Consider the following 26,775-nt stretch of genomic DNA (forward strand, 5'->3'; position numbering starts at 1 on the left):
AGTTGTCATCCTACTGACAGGTTCCATGCACGGATGTCTATAAACTATGACATCCTAGAAAAATAAGGCAGTGCTTATTCTCATGATAAACTCAGTACAAAAATGTTGTGTGAATCAAAATATTATTTCATGTGTAATGATTATTGCACCTAGGCTGAAATCGTACCTACAGGCCTACTGTTCAAGTCAAAGACTAGAGCAGCAGCTATGGTTTGGTGTTATGAAATGCAGAACAGAATATCAAGTACAAAGTCATGCACATCTGTTTTGTACCCTCTTTAATAATACCTTTATCCAAAACACTGCAGAAAAATCCAAGTTTAAAACAGAAAACAGGCTAAGTTAAATCAACGTAATAAGAACACATTAAATCATGATGAAACCTAGACCTACAACCTCTGCACAGTACAAGATGAAGGGAAGTGGGGGGGACAATAACCCCAAAAATGTCAACCTTGCTATTTACAAAGTCAGAAGCACTGCATGTCTTCATGACAGCTTCATCTCAGGAAGAGGATTCTGGTGTTTAAAACATGAGCTGATCTGAGGACAGGATAGGATTCATCCCCCAATGCTGCCACATGGGTACAGGGTCATTCTCCAATCCACCAGCCAGCCCAGTCCGTCTGCAAACAAGGACACAACACAGTAGATGTTACCAACTCTGGAGCTCTGTAGGGCACAGTGAACCTTGCACGTCCATGTTTCACTGTTTAACTTCTGCTTGTGCTGTCAACTTTAAACTATTAATAGTTTGTTTCTCTCCATTCCGTTTTAAAGATCATATGTAGAACTCGCAGCTTCACCAAGGTTCTGTAGCCTGTTCTGTAACAGCTCACCGGCCAGCAAAAGCTTCAGCTCCAATGAATTGGTGGCTCAATTTCACCATTAAGGAGCAAGCCCAAACATGACCATATCTAAACTATAAAAGGTAAAGACATTTGGTGGAAGTTTCAAATATTACATTTTGAGTCATCAGCTTTTTATGGCATCATAAAGCTGGTTTACATATGATCTTTAACACCTAAGTTAAAAAAAAAAGTTGTGTTTATCAAGTGAAGTTCTCTAAGGGCTATAAAGAAAAAGCAAGCATTGAGTTTAAGAAAGGGGTTCATTATAGAAAAGAAACAAAAACCACTGAAGCTCCAGAACTGAAACACAAGACCACTAAAATTAAGACAATACACAAATACAAGTCAAGGTACATTTTTACTGTTTCATATTAATATCCTGTAAAAAATCAATTTGACAAATCGTTAAAGCAAACACTTAAACTGAAAAAGAGATTAATTTGTCCTTTTTCTTATGTTTCTTTTTGTTTAAAATCGCTGGTTACAGGAAGTGTGAAGAGACCATACCGCAGGACAGCGTTTTCTTGTGCATGCCGTGCTCTCTGCCCGCTATGTGCGACGCCCAGAGATTGTCGTGGTCAGGCGACACACGGCCTGCAATGAAGTCCCCGCTGGCAGGTACAAACAAGGTACAACATCAGAGTTAGGAAAAGAAAAGGAAAACTTAGGATAGGTCCTTACTCTGTACCCTTAGCAGTACTTTACCTGTTAACAATGCTATCAAGTCTCTTTATGTTATTTCCTTATGAACACCTGTTAAAAAGCAAGGGGGAAAAGGACAATCTACAGAAAAACGCTTACGTTTTTTCTGGAGAGCTTAATTAAAAAGGCAAACCACTACAGAAGCATTTTTTCCATTAAAGATCTATAGACATGACTTTAGATTTATCTGTCAGAATGGGGGGGGTGCATGGTAATAGAAACCACTTGCTTTCTCTCTTGATAGGTTTTAGAGTAATTGTTTAGTGTCTATTGATCTTTAAGTTGTTGTTTTTTTTTAGGTCAGGCCTAATGTGAAGGTGAGAGTGTGGTCTTACCAGAGGTCTAAGCAGGTCTTGTTGGATTAGATCAGCTCAGTAAGGCTGGTAGTTGTTCTGGTGGGTTGTGACCTCTCGAGAGGCCTTCCCATAGCTGCTCTGCTGGCCTATGGGGAAGGTCAAGGGTTAGAGGTCAGGAAGATTAAGGGAAAACTTCACAGAAACAAAACAGTTGTAGGAGGAAATCCTATCAAGGTGTTATCAATTGAAGTTCAGTTGACATGGGAGTTTAAGTTCCCTTTCCGTTATGGGGTAAATGGCAGCAAGAAATCATAAATAATCAGTAGGATGTAGTGTTTGTGTACCTAATTGTTTTTTTCTTTTCTTGGACTTTCAAATGGAATGTTATTGTATCAGTACTGAGATGCACAATCATGTGTCAAAATTGGGCAGCAGGTAGCATAGCGGGTCAAGCATTAGGCCAGTAACCAAAAGGTCAATACCATACTACTATAGCTGACTCTGTACATGTCACTGCGCCTATTTGGTGTATGTGACAAAACAATTAAAATGTGCTAAAGAGACTCTTTACATTAAGGTGTGCTTTACTCTATATACCCAGGAATGTAACTACAAGTACTCTTAAATTGTGTGTGCCATACAAATGTAATCTTATAGAACTATTTATGGGCTCAATGATCATTAATGTTGCAAGTGTTCACTATAAAATAACAAAGTGCACTGCCTGGATATGGAGGACCCCTCACAAACATGCACCAGAGCAAAGAGACCCAAGGCAGGCAGCATTACAGACATCCGTTTTATTTTTTTTCCAGTGCTATTGAGTACATACAATACATTTTTCCACCTGTTGTCTTAGCTATAGGTACAAGAGTTGTTGCTGGGGGCTGAAAGGCACTGCTTGTTTCGATAGTTGCCATCAATAGTGTAGCTTACCATTGTAGTCGTCGTATCCCTGTCCATAACCATAACTATTATAGTTGTAGCCAGAGTAGTCATAGCCTGTGTAGCCATTGTATCCCTGGTTGTATCCGTTGCCGTAGCTACCATAGTTCTGGCCGTAGTAGCCGTTGTAACCCTGGTTGTAGCTACTCTGACCTGCACAGAGACGATGGAAAGGTTTAGTGTGACAAGTCTGTATTGTAGTTTCAAAGACACTTGTATGTCTTGATTTTCTTTTCAATATACTGCAATGCATGCCCTGTTCCATCAGCACGGTCATTGTTGCATGTGTCAAATGCCACACAAGAAATTCCCTCGTGGAAGAATAAAGTTGATTGAATTTAAACGTATTCTTCTGATGTGCATTCTTCAGTGCCATAGGCTAGATGTAGCTGTACATACCTCCTCGTCCCCGGCCCCTGTATCCTTCGCCTCCACCGTAGCCCCCCCTCTCTCCTCTGTGTTGTTGCTGCTGTCTGTACACTTCTTTGGGTTGGGCCACTTTGATTTCACACTGCAGAGAAAACACACCATGAACCAAAACACTTTGAAAAACAGTGCTGACATTTTCTTGAAGTTATTTGAATGCAAACATAATTCTTCAAAATCACTAAGTTGGTTAAATAGCATAGAAAGAATAGCTTTGCCTATGAGCGCAAGCTGGGTAACAGGGTTCACTGTGAATAAGCGGACTCCAGCTACCTTTCCGCCCCCGACTTGGTGGTATCTGCACTCCAACAACTTCTGGACAGGGATCTCCTCACAGTAGGTCACGAAGCAGAAACCGCGTCGCTCATTGGTTTTGGTGTCCATGGGAAGCTCGACGCTATCAATCTGGAAACAACACAAGAGTTTCTCTCAGTTAGCTGCTATGAAGACAGTAATCATAACATTCTGCAAATCTCCCAGTCTTTGTACCATGTGAAAAAGATAGTTGATCATACCATAGCATCAGCTCTAGCTCCATTGCACCAACACTCGCTCAGTGGACATACAACTTCCTAAAAGCATGGGTCTACCATATATAAAACATGAATATATTGGACAGTACAAGCATTCGCTCACATCTCCAAAAGCCCCAAAGTATTCCCTGATCTCCTCCTCCGGGGTGTCTGGGCTGAGGCCTCCGACAAACACCTTCTTGGGCGGCTCTTTCCCCTTCATGGCTTTGGCCCTCTTTGGGTCGATCAGCTTCCCGTCCAGCTTGTGCTCCTTCAGCTCCAAAACCTGCACACAGGACAAAGTGTCAGTGAAACAGGGTGTGCATGTGATTGTTCAAGTGAAGTGAGTGGATGCCAACTATGTAAGTCTTCAAACCTGTCTAGTTATTTCACATCTGTGCAGAATTAAGAAAACAAGACAAATAGAGGCATCATGCCCTGTCCTGTGCTCCGTCTGTTCTAGTGCCTACCCTGTCTACGCTCTCTGCGTCTTTGAAGAGGACAAAGCCGAAGCCCCGGGACCGGCCCGTCATCAGGTCTGTTTTGATGGTGCAGTCTAGAACCTCTCCAAACTTCGACAGGTAATCCATGAGGTCCGTTTTGCTGGTGTCCCAACTGAGCCCTCCGATGAACATCTTGCTGTGAAAGGAGAATGAAGGAGACTAATACAGTCAACATCAGACAGTCATAACTACATCCTTATTGCTACTGACACTGATATTTCAGACTAAAATTATCTTGAAGTTACCTCCCTAACAAGCCGAGTCACTAACTATGACTCATATTTACATTAGGTCAAGCTTTGATAAATCACCTGCAAGTTGATTAGGCCTAAATGATTAAAACTGTCTAGAACGGTTAACTATAAAGGTAACAGCTTTGTCACTGTATCCTGAACAGTGAACTTCGTCACACTTCTGATTCTAGTCTCGGTGGCCACTGAGTGTATGCTCAGGACGGGTTTATTATTGTATATGTCACGATTCTAAACCAGCAGCAATTTAGTGTATGAGAAAAAAAAGTGCGGCAATAGCCAACAACACCATTAACACTAACGTTACACCAATGACAATCTGATAATAGAAATCAATGCTTTTCGAAAGTTATACATATCGCGGTGACAACTTGGTTAGTCAAGTTAACGTCGTCAGCCAACTTGCCCAGATATGACGCGCTGGTAAGATAGTTAACAAGTTAGCTATCAGTAGTTAACGTTAGCTAGCTATGCACGATCACAACAGGGACTAACGTTAGCTAGCTAGCAAACTTTGGCTTGTTACCACTCCAACTACTTGTCTCCAGTTGGCAAAATAACAGTAGCTAGTTACGCTTTAAAATAAGTTAGCTACTGTAATGTTACTTAACTGACGTTAGCTGGTTAGTCGCTTACCCGTCATCCTGCTGGTTTTTGCTTGCGTTTATCTTGGAGCCCTCTGGAAACTCGTCTGTGCTGAAGTCAACTTGGCATTCGGTTTCCATTTTTTCACTTCAGGCGGTTGACAGCTGTAAATATAAATGTGTATTTTGGCCTGATTGCTAGCTACTTTTTGGGACGAATTCAGTCGCGTTTGCTATATAAAATGGCTGACATCTAGGGCGGCCAGGGTGGCGGGGAATGACGCAGATGATGTGGTTTGTTTGCGAGGGCTCATGCCTCGTTCAAATGCTAGTTGGAACTAGGAAACTCGGACATTTCCGACTTGGGGTTTCGTTGAACGCGGCACGTGTATAACAACAACAAGTTGGCAAGTCGGAAATAGAGTTTCCTAGTTCCGACTATTACTTGAACGTGACATCAGTGTGTCATCACTAGTTACCACAGCCGCAAAGTCATAATTATGACTAAACCCCGCCTATTTCCACAATGTATCTTCTTAAAACCTTATTTTAAACATAACCTTAACCACACTGCCAACATTAGGCCTAACCCTAAATAAAAAAAGCTATTTTTGGTGTTCATACATTTCTACGATATAGACAATGTTTGACTTTGTGGGTGTGGTAACTAGTCACTCACTCTTAAAACATTTTTTTAAGAAAAGCATTGCAAGTTTGAATTTTGTAAAGTTAGTGTGGGAGAGGTGGGAAAATTATTGTTATTGATCAATAGTGACAACCTGGCATTGACAACTTAGATGGAAAGCTACTGAGGATGGTATCTGACTCCTATCTGTCATATCTTTAATATGAGCCTAGAGGAAAGTCTGTCCTAAGGCCTGGAGGGAAGCCAATGTCATTCTGCTACCCAAGAGTGGTAAAGAGGTACTAACAGCAGACCTATCAGCTTGCTGCCAGCTCTTAGCAAACTGTTGGAAAAAATTGTGTTCGACCAAATACAATGCTACTTCTCCATAAACAAATTAACAACAGAGTTTCAGCATTCTTATGGAGAAGGGCACTCAACACATACTGCACTGACACAAATGACTGATGATTGGTTGAAAGAAATGCATAATAAGAAGATTGTGGGAGCTATATTGTTAGATTTCAGTGCAGCCTTTGATATTATTGATAATTTGTTGAGAAAACATGTGTTTTATGGCTTTTCAACCTCTGCCACATCGTGGATTCAGAACTATCTATCTAAAAGAACAGAGGGGTTTCTTTAATGGAAGCTTCTCTAATGTCAAACTTGTAAAGTGTGGTGTACCAGTAGGCCCTCTACTCTTTTCTATTTTTACCAATGACATGCCACTGGCATTAAACAAAGCATGTGTGTCCATGTATGCTGATGATTCAACCATCAGCAACACCAGCTAATGACATCACTGAAACCCTTAAGAAAGAGTTGCAGTCTGTTTTGGAATGGGGGGCAAGTAATAAATGGATCCTGCACATCTCTAAATCTAAGAGCAATGTATTTGGTACAAATTATTCCCTAAGTTCTAGACCTCAGCTGAATCTGGTAGTGAATGGTGTGGTTGTTGAACGAGTTGAGGAGTCTAAATTACTTGGTGTTACCTTAGATTGTAAACAGTCGTAGTCAAAACATATAGATTCAGTGGTTGTAAAGGTGTGGAGAGATCTGTCCGTAATAAAGAGATGCTCTGCTTTTTTGACACCACACCCCACAAGCAAGTCCTGCAGGCTCTAGTTCTATCTGATCTTGATTATTGTCCAGTCATAAGGTCAAGTGCTGCAAAGAAAGACCTAGTTAAGCTGCAGCTGGCCCGGAACATGTGGTCCCGTGTGGCTCAGTTGGTAGAGCATGGCGCTTGCAATGCCAGGGTTGTGGGTTCAATTCCCATGGGGGGACCAGGGTTCAATTCCCACGGGGGGACCAGGATGAATATGTATGAACTTTCCAAGTTGTAAGTCGCTCTGGATAAGAGCGTCTGCTAAATGACTTAAATGTAAATGTAAATGTAATGGAACAGAGCTGCACATCTTGCTCTTCATTGTAATCAGAGGACTAACATTAATACTATGCATACCAGTCGCTCTTGTCTAAGACTTGAGGTCGGACTAACTGTCACTTCTTGTTTTTATAAGAGCCATTAATGTGTTGGAAATTTCAAATTGTTTGCATGGTAGACTTACGCAAAGCACTGACACACACACTTACCCCACTAGACATGCCACCAGTCTGCAGGTCCAGAACAAACTCAAGGAAACGTACAGTATTATACAGAACCATGAGTGCATGGAACTCCCTTCCATCTCATATAGCGCAAGTGAACAGCAAACCTGGTTTCAAAAATCAAATAAAACAACACCTCACAGCATAATGCCTCTCCCCCATGTGATCTACTTGTTGTGTGTATGTACTGACATGTATGTGTAACTGATAGATGCACACACACACACACACACACACACACACACACACACACACACACACACACACACACACACACACACACACACACACACACACTACATGTTCTTAAATGTATGTAAATTGTAAAGTCTTGTTTGTAATGTTTTTTTTGTTATATGTCAGACCTCAGTAAGACTAGCTGTCTCCATTGGCGTTGGCTAATGGGGATCCTAATAAATCAAATCACAACCGTTCTCAGTGGGGGAGGCGCTGTGATCTTTGCTACAAGCACTGGTCCGACCTCAGCTTTGAGTTTTTACGTAAAGGACTATGGTTATGATTGGGAATGTTAAAGCTGATCCTAGATCATCATCATTACACACAACTTCCTGATTTTAATATTTCTTCATTTTACCAAATGCAATTTATTTTAAAATCTCAGATTTTGGCAAATAGAGGTTTTGTGGTAAAATTGTCAGCACAGTAAATGCCCTTTTTTGGTGCGTCAAAAGGAAATGCGGCATATGATTTCCATTGTAATCAACATTCAACATACACCAAAGAAACTGAAAAGAAGTTTCAAACATCTCTGCAACAGCCAGACAGATACTGTAATATTTCTCCAGGAGCAGCACAGTTGGAGACACAGTATCTGCACAGCTAGAGATAGCCAAAGCAAGCATTTCTGTCGCCATCTAGTGTTTATTTTCAGACCTCACATGCGCTTTGACCTCATACAAATACCAATAAATACAGTACAGTATGACGATAGGCTAAAACTGTTCATCCAATAGAAATCCCCACTCACACTTGTAGGCGATGTCATGGCGACGTTGGATTGCTAAACTCATGCGTAGAAACATGTAATCGGGTCTAAACGGTCGTCTGGCGCCAAATTGCGCATGTGCAAACCGTCAACTCAAAGGTACTCCTTCGATATCGTTTGTCACTTTCGCGAGGTTGGAGTAGTAACATGTTCAGCTACTTAAGAAATTATCCTGAATCTAGGTTGTGCCTTTAGATTTCTAGAAAATGAACAACTAAGGACGAATATTTCACTTCTCTCTGACTTCTGTTTGGTCTGTTTTACAAGCGTTCCCGGAAATCTCGCGATGTTGTACCAATGGGTTTAGAAACTCTATGGTACCAAAGATGCTGAGGCACTGTAGCTTCACTTTATGTGATCTCTTCAAGTATTCTGGCCTCATAATTAGTTACGCCAGAGCAGATAATCTCCTGATATGGTTAATTATGCAATGCTTTACACATTTTGGCATGGCTGATTTGGAAAAGAACGCATTCTACAATATGTGGATTGTGGAATACTTGGGATGGGACATTTGATTGCGCATGCCCCATGCCTATCCCACACCCACTAAAAAAATCGTAAAATCTCCTTTGTGAAAATAGCGGTTTGCCTTCAAAAAAGTATTATTATATATGTATAATCACTTTACTCCTACCCACATGTACCAATTACCTCGACTAACCTGTTAATTTTGGAAATATTTTCTTAAAACTGCATTGTTGTTAAGGTCTTGTAAGTAAAGGTCCTATGTGGAGGCGGTGATAGCGTTGAAGGGGCAAGAGGCCAGTGCTGAAGAAAAAAGGTATGTGTGTGTGTGTGTAGGTAAGTGAAGAAATAAAACAACAGTAAAAAGACATTTGAAAAAAGAGAAGCAAGGCTATATACAGATACCTGTTAGTCAGGCTTATAGAGGTAGTATGTACATGTAGGTATGGTTAAAGTGACTATGCATATATGATGAACAGAGAGTAGCAGTAGCATAAAAGGAGGGGTTGGCGGGAGGTGGGACACAATGCAGATAGACCAGTTAGCCAATGTGGGGGAGCACTGGTTGGTTGAGCCAATTTAGGTAGTATGTACATGAATGTATAGTTAAAGTGACTATGCATATAAGATAAACTAAGAGTAGCAGCAGCATAAAAGAGGGGTTGGGGGGGGGGGGGGGGGGGGGGGTACACTGCAAATAGTCCGGGTAACCATTTGGTTATGGTTTGGGGGTATGGTTTGGAGTCTTATGGTTTGGGGGTAAAACCTGTTGAGAAGCCTTTTTGTCCTAGTAGAGAGAACAGTCTATGACTGGGGTGGCTGGGGTCTTTGACAATTTTTAGGGCCTTCCTCTGATGCACCACAACCAGTTGCAAATGTTAGAAGTCAATCAAGTAATCTGGATACACTTGTTGTGAAGAAAGTGGATTTTGTAGAATTATAGCCACAGTTATTAATTGTACTGCACATGTCTAAGAATTACAAGAAGCTGGACATCATTATATCTGCAGCCGATACGTTTTTGGGCCTCAAATGTCCCGCCCTCACAGGATCCATCTGAGCCTGTGTTAGGGACCTGATTAAAATGTTGTGCGAAAAGCAGGCGGATTGTTTAATTTAAATTTCGTTATTGATAGCTTGTGTGTGTGTGTATATATATAATATAATATACTTTTTAAAACTTTTTTAACCCTGCATTATTTCCTTTTTGGGATCTTTATTATCCAGCCACACAGTAGGTGGCGGAATGCACATATAATTGTTGCAAAGGCCATTATACCAAAGAAGGTTTGTGATGCTCGTAGTTTGGTCCGACGCAGACAGGGGGGCGTGAGTGGTGAAATAGAATAGTCATTGTCTGTTCTTTTGAGTTTTGATGTTTTTGCCTGACAAAGTGATGTTAGGATATATAAGTTATCCTGTATGAGCTTTTGTGCTGAATACATTCCGTTGTTACAGGTGTCAAGCTTATGGGCATGTGGCAGCAGTGTGTAGGAGGGAGGTTCCTAGGTGTTAGAAGTGTGCAGAAGAACATGAGACAAAGGAATGTGTAGCATTGGGGAAAGTAGTGGTACAGTATGTGTTAATTGTAGCGGTGCTCATGGGGCTGGGGATCAGAAATGTCAGGTGTGAAAGAGGCAGGTTGAGGTTTCCAGGATTAGAGTAGTGCAGAAGTTGTCATATGCTGAGGCAGTGAAGAAAGTAGAGGAAGAAGGGTCAAGGTGGAGGGATCCTGAGAGGAGTGGTGTGAGTAGTAGATCTGTACCAGTACAGAGGGATCAGCAACTGATACAGTTGAAGTCAGAAGTTTACATACACCTTAGCCAAATCCATTTAAACTCAGTCTTTCACAATTCCTGACATTTAATCCTAGTAAAAATTCCCTGTCTTAGGTCAGTTAGGATCACCACTTTATTTTAAGAATGTGAAATGTCAGAATAATAGTAGAGAGAATGATTTATTTCAGCTTTTATTTCTTTCATCCCATTCCCAGTGGGTCAGAAGTTTACATCCACTCAATAAGTATTTGGTAGCATTGCCTTTAAATTGTTTAACTTGGGTCAAACTTTTCAGGTAGCCTTCCACAAGCTTCCCACAATAAGTTGGGTGACTTTTTGCCCATTCCTCCTGACAGAGCTGGTGTACCTGAGTCAGGATTGTAGGCCTCCTTGCTCGCACACGCTTTTTCAGTTCTGCCCACAAATTTTCTATCGGATTGAGGTCAGGGCTTTGTGATGGCCACTCCAATACCTTGGCTTTGTTGTCCTTAAGCCATTATTTTGGAAGTATGCTTGGGGTCATTGTCCATTTGGAAGACCCATTTGCGACCAAGCTTTAACTTCCTGACTGATGTCTGGAGATGTTGCTTCAATATATCCATATAATTTTGCTTCCTCATGATGCCATCTATTTTGTAAAGATGGTCATTATGGCCAAACAGTTCTACTTTTGTTTCATCAGACCAGAGGACATTTCTCCAAAAAGTTGGATCTTTGTCCCCATGTGCAGTTGCAAACCGTAGTCTGTCTTTTTTATGGAGGTTTTGGAAGTGGCTTCTTCCTTGCTGAGCGGCCTTTCAGCTTATGTCGATATAGGACTCGTTTTACTGTGAAATAGATACTTTTGTAACTGTTTCCTCCAGCATCTTCTCAATGTCCTTTGCTGTTGTTCTAGGATTGATTTGCGCTTTTCGCAGCAAAGTACGTTCATCTCTAGGAGACAGAATGCGTGTCCTTCCTGAGGGGTATGACGGCTGCGTGGTCCCATGGTGTTTATACTTGCGTACTATTGTTTGTACAGATGAATGTGGTACCTTCAGGCATTTGGAAATTGCTCTCAACGATGAACCAGAATTGTGAAGGTCTACAATTTTTTTTCTGAGATCTTGGCTGATTTATTTTGATTTTCCCATGATGTTAAGCAAAGAGGCACTGAGTTTGAAGGTAGGCCTTGAAATCCATCCACAGGTACACTGCCAATTGACTCAAATGATGTCAATTAACCTATCAGAGGCTTCTAAAGCTATGACACAATTTTCTGGAATTTTCCAAGCTGTTTCAAGGCTCAGTCAACTTAGTGTATGTAAACTTCTGACCCACTGGAATTGTGATACAGTGAATTAATTATAAGTGAAATAATCTGTCTGTTAACAATTGTTGGAAAAATTACTTGTATCATGCACAAAGTAGATGTCCTAACCGACTTGCCAAAACTATAGTTTGTTAACAAGACATTTGTGGAGTGGTTGAAGAACTAGTTTTAAGACTCAAACGTAAGTGTATGTAAACTTCCGACTTCAACTGTAGATTTTTCAGTAAGATTGGATTTTTTTGCATTTCTAGCAATGGTTATCAACTGTACTGCAGGAATGGAACATAGGTCGCTGAAAATTGAGGTTGTGGTGGCAGCTGCAGAGAGGTATTTGAGTGTGAGAGACTTGTCATCAGAGGAGTTACAAGGTGTGTTAAGTGGTGGTGTCCCACCCTTTCAGGTTGTTGGCCTGAGGTAGGAATAAATAGATCTGAATCATGGAGTAGGGTGGTATTTTTTTTGTGTGTGTGTGTGTGTGTGTAATGTTAAATGGTAGGGTATTTGTTCATTTATTTTCAAGCAAAGTATAAGGGAGTTGTACTCCAGTCTAGTAGGTGGCGGTAATGCAACATTTACTGGATGCCAAACGCCGTTAAGCCTCATCAAAGAAGAAGATACCAAAGAAGCAGAACACTTCCTGGGCACTCGGCTATTATTATGCACGCTCCATGTGTTGAGAACGTTCAAATGGGTCTGTCTGGCTGTTACATGTCTGCTGACGTGACGAGCCTCCACTACCCAACATTAGCTAATTGAAAAGGAACCTAACACGACTTGGAAAGGAATTGGTTGTCCTCTCTCTTAGGTTTGCTAGCGTATTATTCCAACCTGAATAGCCGAGTAGATAGCTAAGCTAACAGTCGCTATACTAGGCGGATTTAGACAGAAACATGGCTACGGTTTCAATCCCTGCTAATACTACCGCACTTTTGCTGGATATTGAAGGAACCACGACACCAATAACGTTTGTAAAGGTAGGACAACAAGCGGAGACTAATATATGGCATTTGAGGTGTGTACTGTAGCTTGCAAGTTACAAGGGAGTTTTTTGCTAGACCGATTGCTACCCAATGAGCAAATTGACGTTGAAAATACGTCTTATCCAGATGTTGGAATTTGGTTACTTTTCCGTTCTGAATGGAAATTGAAAATCAATATTTTACAGACAATGTTTCTATGGCCAAATTTCAACCGTACACATTCACTTATCTACATGTCAATTAAGAAAGCGTTATCACATTATTTTTTTTATTCCTAGGAAAATGGAGCAAGCTGAAGATTTCAGTATGGAATATTTATTATTTCTCCCCATCTGTCACAGCTTTTTCAAAAGCTTTGAAACTGTCAGTGATCATGTTTGTCTGAACTTTCATTCTCAGCGATGGTTACAGAAAAGTTTATTTATTTAACTGTGATATGTGGTTATTTATCTACCTTAGTTGAATGCACTGACTGTAAGTTGCTCTGGATAAAAGTGTCTGCTAAAAGCCCAAAATGTATATGTGAAAAGGAACACTTGCAAAGCATGCTGGGTATTATTCTAATGAGCTCTGCCCCCAAACAATAGCAAATTTGGTTGGGCTGGACCGGAATTCTGTCTCAAGTTTGGACAGTACAGTATAACCCTACGAAGCTTTCCGTCACATATAGTTACAACCGCAAATACGGTTATTTAAACAGTAATGTTTGGTCTTTGTGCATTGCATAGAAGTGTGCAAGATTAGTACTCGGCCAATGACTGTACCTGTTTTAGCAGCACGTGTCCCGTGTTGGACGGTATCCGTAATTGGTAGATGTCTTTTGTATTACAGATGGGTATGGTTAATCGAATATCCGAATCGATGTCAGTATTTGATTACTTGCGAGAGTATACATTTCTTTTAACAAAAGAATATAGGCCTATTTTTCTTTTTCACAATTTAAAGGGCTTTGTCTGAATTAAATACAATTATTCATATGATATTACTACATACAAGTGTGTGTGTGTGTGTGTGTATACACTGTTCAAAAAAATAAAGGGAACACTTAAACAACACAATGTAACTCCAAGTCAATCACACTTCTGTGAAATCAAACTGTCCACTTAGGAAGCAACACTGATTGACAATAAATTTCACATGCTGTTGTGCAAATGGAATAGACAAAAGGTGGAAATTATAGGCAATTAGCAAGACACCCCCAATAAAGGAGTGGTTCTGCAGGTGGTGACCACAGCTTCCTAAGTGGACAGTTTGATTTCACGGAAGTGTGATTGACTTGGAGTTACATTGTGTTGTTTAAGTGTTCCCTTTATTTTTTTGAGCAGTGTATATATCTTGTACGTACATACGTACGTTGACACCCATTCAAATGTCTGCCCTGTTAGAGCTGCCCCGGTCAACTGTAAGTGCTGTTATTGTAAAGTGGAAACGTCTAGAATCAATAACGGCTCAGCAGAAAAGTGGTAGGCTACACAAGCTCACAGAATGGGACCACTGATGCGCATAACGCTCAGAAAACATCTGTCCTTGAATGCTACGCTCACTACCAAGTTCCAGACTGCCACTGGAAGCAATGTCAGCACAAAGCTGTTCGGGAGTTTCTTGCAAGGAGTTTCCATGGCCGAGCAACCGCACACAAGCCTAAGATCACCATGCACAATGCCAAGCATCAGCCGGAAGGGTGTAAAGCTCGCCGCCATTGGACTCTGGTGCAGGGGGAACGCGTTCTCTGGAGTGATGAATCACGCTTCACCATCTGGCAGTCCGACGGATGAATCTGGGTTTGGCGGATGCCAGGAGAACGCTACCTGCCCCAATGCATAGTGCCAACTGTAAAGTTTGGTGGAGGAGGAATAATGGTCTGGGGCTATTTTCATGGTTCGGGCTAGGCCCCTTAGTTCTAGTGAAAGGGAATCTTAAATCTACAGCATACAATTACATTCTAGACGATTCTGTGCTTCCAACTTTGTGGCAATAGTTTGGGAAGGTTCTTTCCGGCTTCAAAATGCCCCTGTGCACAAAGTGAGGTCTATACAGAAATGGTTTGTAGAGATCGGTGTGGAAGCCCTGACGTCAACGCCATCAAACGCCTTTGGGATGAATTGGAACGCCAACTGCGAGCCAGGCCTAATTGCGCAACATCAGTGCCCAACCTCACTAATGCTCTTGTGGCTGAATGGAAGCAAGTTCCTGCAGCAATGTTCCAAAATCTAGTGGAAAGTCTTCCCAGAAGAGTGGAGGCTATTATAGCAGCAACAGGAGGACCAACTCCGTTATTAATGCCCATAATTTTGGAATGAGATGTTCGACGAGCAGGTGTCCACATACCTTTGGTCATGTAATGTACGATGGCATATTTGACACACTTTTGAATGTAGTTATGATGTGCAACATATAAAATAAAATGCCACTTGTTAAAGCGACAGTACAGTTGGAGCAGGGATTTGGCAACACCAGTCCTCGGGGAGCGAGCCGGAGTGGTGTCACTTTTTCCCCATCTCTAGCAAATGCAGCTGACTAAACTAATTGCATTCTAAACCTGAAGATCATTAGTTTATCATTAGAATCAGGTGTGTTAGTTGGGGCTGGTGCAAAAGTGTGTCACCAATCAGGCCCCTGAGGACTGGAGTTGTAGTCTAGCAGATGAAGTGGAATGCAAAATGGAATTAAAATTATGGAAATACAGTGGGGCAAAAAAGTATTTAGTTAGCCACCAATTGTGCAGGTTCTCCCACTTAAAAATATGAGAGAGGCCTGTAATTTTCATCATAGGTACACTTCAACTATGACAGACAAAATGAGAGAGGAAAAAATCCACAAAATCACATTGTAGGATTTTTTTATGAATTTATTTGCAAATTGTGGTGGAAAATAAGTATTTGGTCACCTACAAACAATCAAGATTTCTGGCTCTCACAGACCTGTAACTTCTTCTTTAAGAGGCTCCTCTGTCCTCCACTCGTTACCTGTATTAATGGCACCTGTTTGAACTTGTTATCAGTATAAAAGACACCTGTCCACAACCTCAAACAGTTACACTCCAAACTCCACTATGGCCAAGACCAAAGAGGTGTCAAAGGACACCAGAAACAAAATTGTAGACCTGCACCAGGCTGGGAAGACTGAATCTGCAATAGGTAAGCAGCTTGATTTGAAGAAATCAACTGTGGGAGCAATTATTAGGAAATGTAAGACATACAAGACCACTGATAATCTCCCTCGATCTGGGGCTCCACGCAAGATCTCACCCCGTGGGGTCAAAATGATCACAAGAACGGTGAGCAAAAATCCAAGAACCACACGGGGGGACCTAGTGAATGACCTGCAGAGAGCTGGGACCAAAGTAACAAACCCTGCCATCAGTAACACACTACGCCGCCAGGGACTCAAATCCTGCAGTGCCAGACGTGTCCCCCTGCTTAAGCCAGTACATGTCCAGGCCCGTCTGAAGTTTGCTAGAGAGCATTTGGATGATCCAGAAGAAGATTGGGAGAATGTCAGATGAAACCAAAATATAACTTTTTGGTAAAAACTCAACTCGTCGTGTTTGGAGGACAAAGAATCCTGAGTTGCATCCAAAGAACACCATACCTACTGTGAAGTATGGGGGTGGAAACATCATGCTTTGGGGCTGTTTTTCTGCAAAGGGACCAGGACGACTGATCCGTGTAAAGGAAAGAATGAATGGGGCCATGTATCGTGAGATTTTGAGTGAAAACCTCCTTCCATCAGCAAGGGCATTGAAGATGAAACGTGGCTGGTTCTTTCAGCATGACAATGATCCCAAACACACCGCCCGGGCAACGAAGGAGTGGCTTCGTAAGAAGCATTTCAAGGTCCTGGAGTGGCCTAGCCAGTCTCCAGATCTCAACCCCATAGAAAATCTTTGGAGGGAGTTGAAAGTCTGTGTTGCCCAGCAACAGCCCCAAAACATCACTGCTCTAGAGGAGATCTGCATGGAGGAATGGGCCAAAATACCAGCAACAGTGTGTGAAAACCTTGTGAAGACTTACAGAAAACGTTTGACCTCTGTCATTGCCAACAAAAGGGTATATAACAAAGTATTGAGAAACTTTTGTTATTGACCAAATACTTATTTTCCACCATAATTTGCAAATAAATTCATTAAAAATCCTACAATGTGATTTTCTTGATTTTTTTTCTTTTTCTCATTTTGTCTGTCATAGTCGAAGTGTACCTATGATGAAAATTACAGGCCTCATTTTTTTAAGTGGGAGAACCTGCACAATTGGTGGCTAGCTACTTTTTTGCCCCACTGTATGTTACTTTAATGAGGAGTAGACTACAACTAGCGAACAACAAGTAGGCTGTTAAATCTAAATTGATTTGTTCTATTAAAGGACAGGTGCGGAAAAATGGCCACAATTATTCTTGCTAGCTAGGTAAGTTGGCTGGTGTAGTGTTAATTTCATCAACAACTACTCATCAACCTATTTTTCTTGACAAACTATTACTAATAACTTTTCATTTTATTTGACAAATGTGACGAGACAAATTCCATGTGACAGTAATGGACAATCAATTTGACATCAAGCTCCTTTTCATCTGTTTTGTCTATTCCTAAACCTTCATGCATGCAGAATATTTCATGCAATCCTCTCATTGGCAGAATTAAAATGTTTCAGTTGCGTGGTCACTTCAGTTACTCGTCAATCTTTTGAACTGATCTGAAGCCAAGACACTTGACTTGTAACTAACCTCAACTAGAAACAATGTTTACACTCTCTCGCTCTTACTATAATGTGGGATATTTGTGCATTCATCTGTGTGGCCGCGGTCGACAAAAGCGAGTTGCGGTTGCTTTTTTCCAATGGAGAAAAATGAATATTTGTTGATTTATTAGTAGTACAGTAATACTTCTGGCATTTTTGGAAAGAAAAAAATCTCCCATTTTTCAAGGAAACCACTGTTATTTAACCTCTTGATGGTTATGATGGGGAGACAATCCGTTGTAAATTGTGTAACCTGTAGGTTTTATACCCTACATGGTTAATTATGGATGGCATTGGTTACAATCTGCCACAATATCAATGTTGCCAGCGAAGGTATACAAGGGGATAGTAGCCTTGTCCATCTAGGCCTATCTGAATGTGCACATGATGGAAGTTAGAGTTTGCCTAAATATTCATTATTTAATTTGTGACCTAAAATGTCTGACTAAAACTAGACTAAAATTGTCCAGAGGTTTAGTTGACTGAACTAAAACTAACGAAGGATGAAATTATCAAACGGTGATGAAGACTAAAAGGTATTTTAAGATTAAATCTAAAATAGCTGCCAAAATTAACACCGTTAGCGTAGCTTGCTTGCTTTACATCGATTTGATACAGTCAATAAAATAACAATGTATATCGCAGCCTCTGGCTAGTGCTCGTGAACCACAGGCAGGATTTGGTATGATTGCAGGCAGTCTGTTTACCTGTCTAGATGTGAAAGTGTGCCATGCGAGTGCACAGCTTAGGAATCTTTCAATTAGATTGGAGGGGGTGGGGGTAGCATTCCCAATACTGGGCACGTGATGCTAAAACGGGTACAGCAACGAGTTTGGTGATATCTTGCAAGCTGTCGCTATGGATTGCCCTTCAGACCCAGTTTATTAATAAATGAAATAAAGGAGTCTAAATTTGAGCTAAGTACAGTAGAGCACAGTAGATGAATTCCTTACAGTACAATATAGTACATTATACTGTAGTTTACGCTTAGCTGCTCTATTGTACTGAACTAAACTCAACTGTACTGTGCTCTCCAAACTTGTGAAAGATGGACATCTATGATTTGGACCGGGCCAAATCTGAACCAATCATAGACGTGGCCAAATCTAAGCCGGTCCGGACCAAAGCTGAACCAATTATAGATGTCCAAAAACACCTGTAGACCTTGAAATCAAGGACAGGGTGGACAGACCAAAATATCAATGTCTTTTCAACATCCATGAGCAAGGGGAGTCAAATGGTGCACACTGGGTAATGAATGACAGCCAGCTAGCTATATGCTAATGGTGCTATTTTTCTCCTGTAGGACATTTTATTCCCATACATCAAAGATCATCTTGAAGAGCATCTGTCTGCGCATTGGGAAGAAGATGAATGCAAACAAGATGTGCATCTCCTGAAGAAACAGGTAACTGGTTTTCTGAAAACCGTGGACAATGATGATCAGTCAGCAGTGACTGCACACAATGACAGACACTCATGCATACATTCTGGGTGAAAACATGTACCTTGTTCTTTGTTGAGCCTGTTAATGATTGCTTATGTGGTATGCATCAGATTAGTACATTAAATGAATCGGCAATTCAGAGTTGGGTGTCTACAGTGGGTTTGGGTTTAGCCCAAATATATAAACTCAGCAAAAAAAATAAACATCCTCTCACTGTCAACTGCGGTTATTTTCAGCAAACTTAACATGTGTAAATATTTGTATGAACATAGGATTCAACAACTGAGAAACTGAACAAGTTCCACAGACATGTGACTAACAGAAATTGAATAATGTGTCACTGAACAAAGGGGGGGTCAAAATCAAAAGTAACAGTCGGTATCTAGTGTGGCCACCAGCTGCATTAAGTACTGCAGTGCATCTCCTCCTCATGGACTGCACCAGATTTGCCAGTTCTTGCTGTGAGATGTTACCCCAGTCTTCCAACAAGGCACCTGCAAGTTCCCGGACATTTCTGGGGGGAATGGCCCAAGCCTTCACCCTCCGATCCAACAGGTCCCAGACGTGCTCAATGGGATTGAGATCCGGTCTCTTTGCTGGACATGACAGAACACTGACATTCCTGTCTTCCAGGAAATCACGCACAGAACAAGCAGTATGGCTGGTGGCATTGTCATGCTGGAGGGTCATGTCAGGATGAGCCTGCAGGAAGGGTACCACATGAGGGAAGAGGGTGTCTTCCCTGTAACGCACAGCATTGAAATTGCCTGCAATGACAACCAGCTCAGTCCGATCATGCTGTGACACACCGCCCCAGACCATGACGGACCCTCCACCTCCAAATTGATCCCGCTCCGGAGTACAGGCCTCTGTGTAACGCTCATTCCTCTACGATAAAGGTAAATCCGACCATCACCCCTGGTGGGGGAAAAAACGTGACCTGTCAGTGAAGAGCACTTTTTGCCTGTCCTGTCTAGTCCAGCGACGGTGGGTTTGTGCCCATAGGCGACGTTGTTGCCGGTGATGTCTGGTGAGGACCTGCCTTACAACAGGCCTACAAGCCCTTAGTCTAGCCTCTCGGCCTCTCTCGGCCTCTCTCGGCCTCTCTCGGCCTCTCTCGGCCTCTCTCGGCCTCTCTCGGCCTCTCTCGGCCTCTCTCGGCCTCTCTCTCACGCAGGTGAGCAGGGACCCTGGGCATCTTTCTTTTGGTGTTTTTCAGAGTCAGTAGAAAGTATAGGTCGACCGATTTAATCGGAATGGCCGATTTTAATTAGGGACGATTTTTAAAGTTTTCATAACAATCGGTAATTGGTATTTTTGGAAACGTATTATTTTTTTGAAGTATTTTTTATTTTTTATAACCTTTATTTAACTAGGCAAGTCAGTTAAGAACACATTCTTATTTTTAATGACGGCCTAGGAATGGAATTGCATATAAGGAATTGCATATAATCGATGCGCCTACTTCGACGATTTAACAAGCGCATTTGTGAAGAAAGCACTGTCGTTCCACCAATGTACCTAACCATAAACATCAATGCGTTTCTTTAAAATCAATACACAAGTATATATTTTTAAACCTGCATATTTAGTTAATATTGCCTGCTAACATGAATTTCTTATAATTAGGGAAATTGTGTCACTTCTCTTGCGTTCCGTGCAAGCAGTCAGGGTATATGCAGCAGTTTGGGCCACCTGGCTCGTTGCGAACTGTGTGAAGACCATTTATTCCTAACATAGGCCGTAATTAATTTGCCAGAATTGTACATAATTATGAATTATGATAATTATTACATTGAAGGTTGTACAATGTAACAGCAATATTTAGACTTAGGGATGCCATCTGTTAGATAAAATACGTAACGTTTCCTTATTTCACTGAAAGAATAAACGTCTTGTTTTCTAAATTATAGTTTCCAGATTTGACCATTTTAATGACCAAAGGCTCGTATTTCTGTGTGTTTATTATAATTAAGTCTATAATTTGATAGAGCAGTCTGACTGAGCGATGGTATGCAGCAGCAGGCTCGTAAGCATTCATTCAAACAGCACTTTCGTGCGTTTGCCAGCAGCTATTGCGCTGTTTATGACTTCAAGCCTATCAACTCCCGAGATTAGGCTGGTGTAACCGATGTGAAATTGCTAGCTAATTAGCGGGGTGCGCGCTAATAGCGTTTCAAACATCACTCGCTCTGAGACTTGGAGAAGTTCCCCTTGCTCTGCATGGGTAACGCTGCTTCGAGGGTGGCTGTTGTCGATGTGTTCCTGGTTCAAGCCCAGGTAGGAGCGAGGAGAGGGACGGAAAGCTATACTGTTACACTGGCAATACTAAAGTGCCTATAAGAACATCCAATAGTCAAAGATATATGAAATAAAAAATCGTACAAAATCGTATAGAGAGAAATAGTCCTATAATTCCTATAAGAACTACAACCTAAAACTTCTTACCTGGGAATATTGAAGACTCATGTTAAAAGGAACCACCAGCTTTCATATGTTCTCATGTTCTGAGCAAGGAACTTAAACGTTAGCTTTTTTTACATGGCACATATTGCACTTTTACTTTCTTCTCCAACACTTCGTTTTTGCATTATTTAAAGCAAATTGAACATGTTTCATTATTTATTTGAGGCTAAATTGATTTTATTGATGTGTTAAAGTAAGTGTTCATTCAGTATTGTTGTAATTTTTATTTGTAATAATGACAATTTAAAATCAGCTGATTTAATCGGTATCGGGCTATTTTGGTCCTCCAATAATCGGTATCGCTTTTTTTTTGGTCCTCCTATAATCAGTATCGGCGTTGAAAAATCATAATCGGTCGACCTCTAGTAGAAAAACCTCTTTTGTGTCCTAAGTTTTCATAACTATGACCTTAATTGCCTCTGTTAGTGTCTTAACGACCGTTCCACATGTGCATGTTCATTAGTTGTTTATGGTTAATTGAACAAGCATGGGAAACAGTGTTTAAACCCCTTACAATGATCTATGACGTTATTTGGATTTTTCCAAATTATCTTTGAAAGACAGGGTCCTGAAAAAGGGATGTTTCTTTTTTTCCTGAGTTTAGCTATGTAGGTCATGGATTAATGGGTGTATTTGATTAGCTGCCGGCCTTAAGTGCCCTGCATCCTGTCAGATGGGATGACATGAGTGCAAGCGATGAGACGAGCGTTCAGAGCTGCACTCACGTTCACTGGCTGCTTAAGTATAGCAGACCTACTGCAGGAAGCTCTTTGTTTGTTTTTATTACACCAGGGAGGGACTGGCAAACTAGGGTGGTTGAACTCCTTTGAGGACCACTTGACTGCTTTAGATCAAAACTACCACTTGAAATCTGACTAGATCGGTCATTTGACGGACCAGAACAAGGGGGGGTTGAGGAACACTGACATAATTCATGGAAAGCTATCTACATCCGAGAAACACTTGACTACAATAAATTCTTTAACATTGGGTTCTTCAATAAGGGATGCAGACAGGAGGTCTGTGAATGGAGCTAATGAGTTCTCCTCCTCCAATGAGCTTATTGATTTGCAAAATGCAGAACAGTGATAAGTTCTCATAATAGCGTGGCGGCTACCATAATATCTCATTTACTGGAATTAACAGTTTCCTGTCGGCCAAGAGCTGTCTGTCTTCAACGTTGGATAACCCCAAGAGTTGTCGATGGTTAATTCCAACCCTGCTCCCTAATGAGCATGACCCTGATTAACCCTTGACCCTGTGCTGACCCTTTCATCATGTTAGGTTGAGGAGGACCTGCGTCTGAACAGAGCATGTGCGCAGCACGCCCTGGACCAGTCTGGGCACACGGACGAGGAGAAAGCCATCAGGGAGGTGGTGGACAACGTGCTGTGGCAGATGGCTTCGGACAGGAAGACCACGGCCCTGAAACAGCTGCAGGGACACATGTGGAGGGCGGCCTACGCTGCTGGGAGAATCAAAGGCGAGTAAGTAGCCAGAAGTTTTCCTTCTATTGCACTGAGGGTACTGTATGAGGGATGAATCCTAAATCGATTTTAGTGCAAATATCCCATAGACATCATTTCATGGTTAACATAAGACAGAGATACAGTTCCTGCCAAATACAGTGCCTTCGGAAAGTATTCAGACCCCTTGACTTTTTCCACATTTTGTAACGTTACAACCTTATTCTAAAATTGATTAAGTCGTTTTTTCCCCCTCATCAATCGACACACAGTACCCCATAATGACAAAGCAAAAACAGGTTTTTAGAAGTTTTTGCTAATTTATCAACAAACAAAATATGGAAATCACATTTACGTCAGTATTCACTCTTTACTCACTACTTTGTTGAAGCACCTTTGGCAGCGATTACAGCCTCGAGTATTCTTGGGTATGACGCTACAAGCTTGGCACACCTGTATTTGGTGAGTTTCTCTGCAGATTATCTCAAGCTTTGTCAGGTTGGATGGGGAGCGTTGCTTGCACAACTATTTTCAGTTCTCTCCAGAGATGTTCGATCGGGTTCAAGTCCGGGCTCTGGGTGGGCCACTCAAGTACACTCCTGCGTTGTCATGGCTGTGTGCTTCGGGTTGTCCTATTGTAAGGTGAACCTTCACCCCAGTCTGTGGTCCTGAGCACTCAGGTTTTCATCAAGGACCTCTCAATATTTAGTTCCGTTCGTCTTTGCCTCGATCCTGACTAGTCTCCCAGTCCCTGCCGCTGGAAAACATCCCCACAACATGATGCTGCCACCAGCATGCATTGCTGTAGGGATGGTGCCAGGTTTCCTCCAGATGTGACGCTTGGCATTGAGGCCAAGGAGTTCAATCTTGGTTTCATCATGAGAATCTTGTTTCTCATGGTGTGACTTATTAGGTGCCTTTTGGCAAACTTGTTAGTTACAGACATTCACAGCCTTTGGTTCTTATGGCCATCAATGAGCTTGCTGTACCTTTCTACTGGCAATTTGGGCCACTCTTCAGCAGCAAACTGCTATAATTCTTTCATGTTTGAGGGGTTCCCTCGACCAACTGCTGTTTTCAGATCTCACCATAGGTTTTGGATGGGATTTACATCTCTTCGCTGGCCACTCCAGAACAGTTCAGCGTTTTCTTGAATCATTACTTAGTGCTTTTTGATGTGTGTTTGGAGTTGTCATGCTGTAAGAACCACAACCTTCAATGGAGACCCAGGTTTTTTCACACTGGGTTGAACATTAGACTCCAAACACCTGATAATCTGCTCATTTCATGATGCATTGCGCACATTCAAGGCCCCCAGTACCAGAGGTAGCCAAGCAAGAGAATCCCTAAAAACACGCCACTTTGATACAGCTACGACCGGAAGTGACTTCCGCAGCAGGTTAGGAGAATTAGGATGAGGTTAGCGAAAATGCTCTCCTAACCTGCTATGAAAAGCCGCTTCCGGTTGTAGCTGTATCAAAGTGGTGTGTTTTTAGGGAGTCCCAGCAAGCAACCCCACAGCATTATCAAATCTCCCCCATGTTTGATTGTAGGGAGGATGTTATTTTCATTGAACACTTCATTTGGTCGTCATTGATCTGTATAGCCAAAGATCTCTAATTTTGTTTCAATGATCCACAGAACAGTTTCCTAGGATTTAGGCTTGTTTAGTTGGGTTTTTGAGAAGTTCAATTCGGCTTTCTTGTCTCCTTCAGCAGTGGGGTCTTCCTATGTTTACCAATGACCAAATTTAAGCATTCAAAGAAAAGAACACCCTCCCTACAATCATTATCGAACCTCACCAATGTTTGCTGTGGGGTTGCTTTGCTACTGACGAGTGCCAAATTGCCAGTTTTAAAGGTGCAGCTATCCCATTGATGTCTGCAAGAAGGATTTGTCGGCAGTTATCTTGGCCGGAGTGTCAATCATTTTGTCCATGCCACTTGTTTTAAATAACAATTTTAATTAGTTTTGCAATGTTAAAATTCCAGTAAAAAGGTGTGGAGATCCAAAGTTATTGTATTTAAAAAAAAATATATACTTTATTTTTACATTTTTCAAATTAAGACATTGACAATAATATATTCCTCACCCACCCCACCAAGGCATCATACAAAAATGGCACACAAAAAAAATGGCAATAAGTAATAACAATGGTAATTACAACACCAATGCTGACATTTTAAAAATGCCTCTTACCATGTTTGGCCTACGACAGCGTCCCCCAAGCTCGGTCCCAAGGACCCGGAGGGGTGCATATACTCGCCCCAGCATCCAACACACCGACACCAATCAGAGGCTAAGTTGAACCATTTCATGTGTCTGAAGGTACAAACTCTGCCTTCCCGGCGGGCCCAGAGAGCAAATCAAGTGCACTATAGGCCTAACGCTGGCCAATCGGATGGCTCAGATTGCCGTGTCTGCAGTAACGTAGCAGACATAAAAGAAAGCTACAGAAAAGTTGCTACAGTGAGATTTCAAAATGTTTAAAACCATGACTAGAGAGAGACTGTCAACGAATACAGCAAAGAGCTGCTGTTTTTATGAGTGAGTTCATGTTTTAAGTTCTTACTCGGCACTGTCAACACTTTGTATTCAACAATTTTATAAGACATAAAATGTGCGCTCTTCCTATTTGCACTCAGCGCTACAACGAGCACTGCAGCAGAAATGTATGAGTAGAAAAATGTATCTATAGGCTTGCGTTGTTATTATTAGCGGCTCAAGGAATATTTCACTTCCTCTGTTCATAGGAGTAACAACTTGAATTTGTGCATGAGGTAAAAAATGATGTGGTGCGACTCGAGTCTCGCCATCAGCTGGAAGACTGTTTCCGTTTTTGGTCAGTGTCAGCGGAGAGATGTTGAGAGGTGGACCCTCAGTCTAATGCTCTCGCCCGCCACTGACTGACCATCAGATGCAGGCCCCATCAGCCCAATATTTTTTTTTATAAAAAGCAAATGATTTAAATGTATGCTCACTCAGCTGTGCTTCACAAGTAATACAACAACCGATCTATTACTGGTGTGATCATATAGCCTAAAAATGACCTGACCAACAATGCATTGGCAGGGCAATTCAAGCAAAGCTAATATGCGGTGATAATGTATAACTTGCTGCACAAACCTCATTGCTACAGTTCTGTTTTTAATTAGTTAATGTTGCATAGGGTTATGTTTTTTTTAAAGTCATGTTTAAATAAAAAGTGGTAGATTTTGGCTTGTATTTTGACTCAAAGGTTGGTGACCAATGTTCTAGAGTTTTCCCTGTTAACACTATCAACGTTTCCCTTTACTGTGGAAAATGATAGAATCAACACAATATTAGCCACGTTCAATGCAACATACCGAAAAACTATGCAAACGATTGTATTCTAGGCAGAACACAGAGTAGGATTCTATTGCATTGACATGCACGACTCCGCCCGTACTCTAGTGTACACAGACCGGTGCGGCATAACCAATCAGAGCTGCAGTAGGCCTCTATGCAAGTAGGACATTGCCATATATGGATCTATGCAATTAGACCATTGCCATATATGGATCTGTGCAAGTAGAACATTGCCATATATGGATCTGTGCCATTTACATGTTTACAGCATGAGCTTGTTTTGTAGATGAGCTTGTTTTGAGATTAAAGCGAGTGCTGCATGTAGCCATGTGTGCACATTTTGTTTAAATCCTTTGCTAGTTAGTGAGTTATTAGCCCAGTTTTAGATAATTTGTAGTGTGTAATAAGGGAGTGATTGCTTACTACAAGAGCACAAAACGTGTACATTTCTAGACCTCTTTGAAAGGGGAGTCAGGT

The 26,775-nt window shown here is 41.5% G+C and overlaps 2 protein-coding genes across 5 annotated transcripts in view; one reads left to right on the forward strand and one right to left on the reverse strand.

The window, feature by feature from the left end:
* Positions 1-261: 261 nt before the first annotated feature.
* Positions 262-5,374, reverse strand: LOC129818780 (heterogeneous nuclear ribonucleoprotein D-like). Of its 3 annotated transcripts, none has more exons than XR_008753975.1 (8): positions 5,123-5,374; positions 4,203-4,371; positions 3,857-4,018; positions 3,494-3,625; positions 3,194-3,305; positions 2,786-2,947; positions 1,359-1,995; positions 262-626 (listed from the first exon to the last, which is right to left on the reverse strand). XR_008753975.1 is itself a non-coding variant. In XM_055875016.1 (8 exons), the coding sequence occupies exons 1-7, from the start codon at positions 5,209-5,211 to the stop codon at positions 1,925-1,927; spliced, it is 897 nt and encodes a 298-aa protein (XP_055730991.1). In that variant the 5' UTR covers positions 5,212-5,374; the 3' UTR covers positions 262-1,462; positions 1,889-1,924. The 3 variants fall into 3 exon arrangements, 2 of the variants coding, with proteins under 2 accessions (XP_055730991.1, XP_055730990.1); XM_055875016.1 differs by having other exon boundaries at positions 262-1,462; positions 1,889-1,995; XM_055875015.1 differs by having other exon boundaries at positions 1,889-1,995; positions 5,123-5,373.
* The window catches only part of enoph1 (enolase-phosphatase 1), a 30,357-nt gene continuing 4,963 nt past the window's right edge, over positions 1,382-26,775 (forward strand). The window contains exons 1-3 of one of the 2 annotated variants that reach the window (XM_055875019.1): positions 1,382-1,480; positions 18,896-18,997; positions 22,787-22,989. In XM_055875019.1, the coding sequence (XP_055730994.1) occupies positions 1,382-1,480; positions 18,896-18,997; positions 22,787-22,989 (404 nt within the window). Of the gene's footprint in view, positions 1,481-12,417; positions 12,851-18,895; positions 18,998-22,786; positions 22,990-26,775 lie in introns of those variants that run through there. The other variant, XM_055875018.1, reaches the window with a different exon arrangement.

The sequence above is a fragment of the Salvelinus fontinalis genome, chromosome 21 (genome assembly GCF_029448725.1).
Source record: "Salvelinus fontinalis isolate EN_2023a chromosome 21, ASM2944872v1, whole genome shotgun sequence".
In the NCBI taxonomy this organism is placed as follows: Eukaryota; Metazoa; Chordata; class Actinopteri; order Salmoniformes; family Salmonidae; genus Salvelinus; species Salvelinus fontinalis.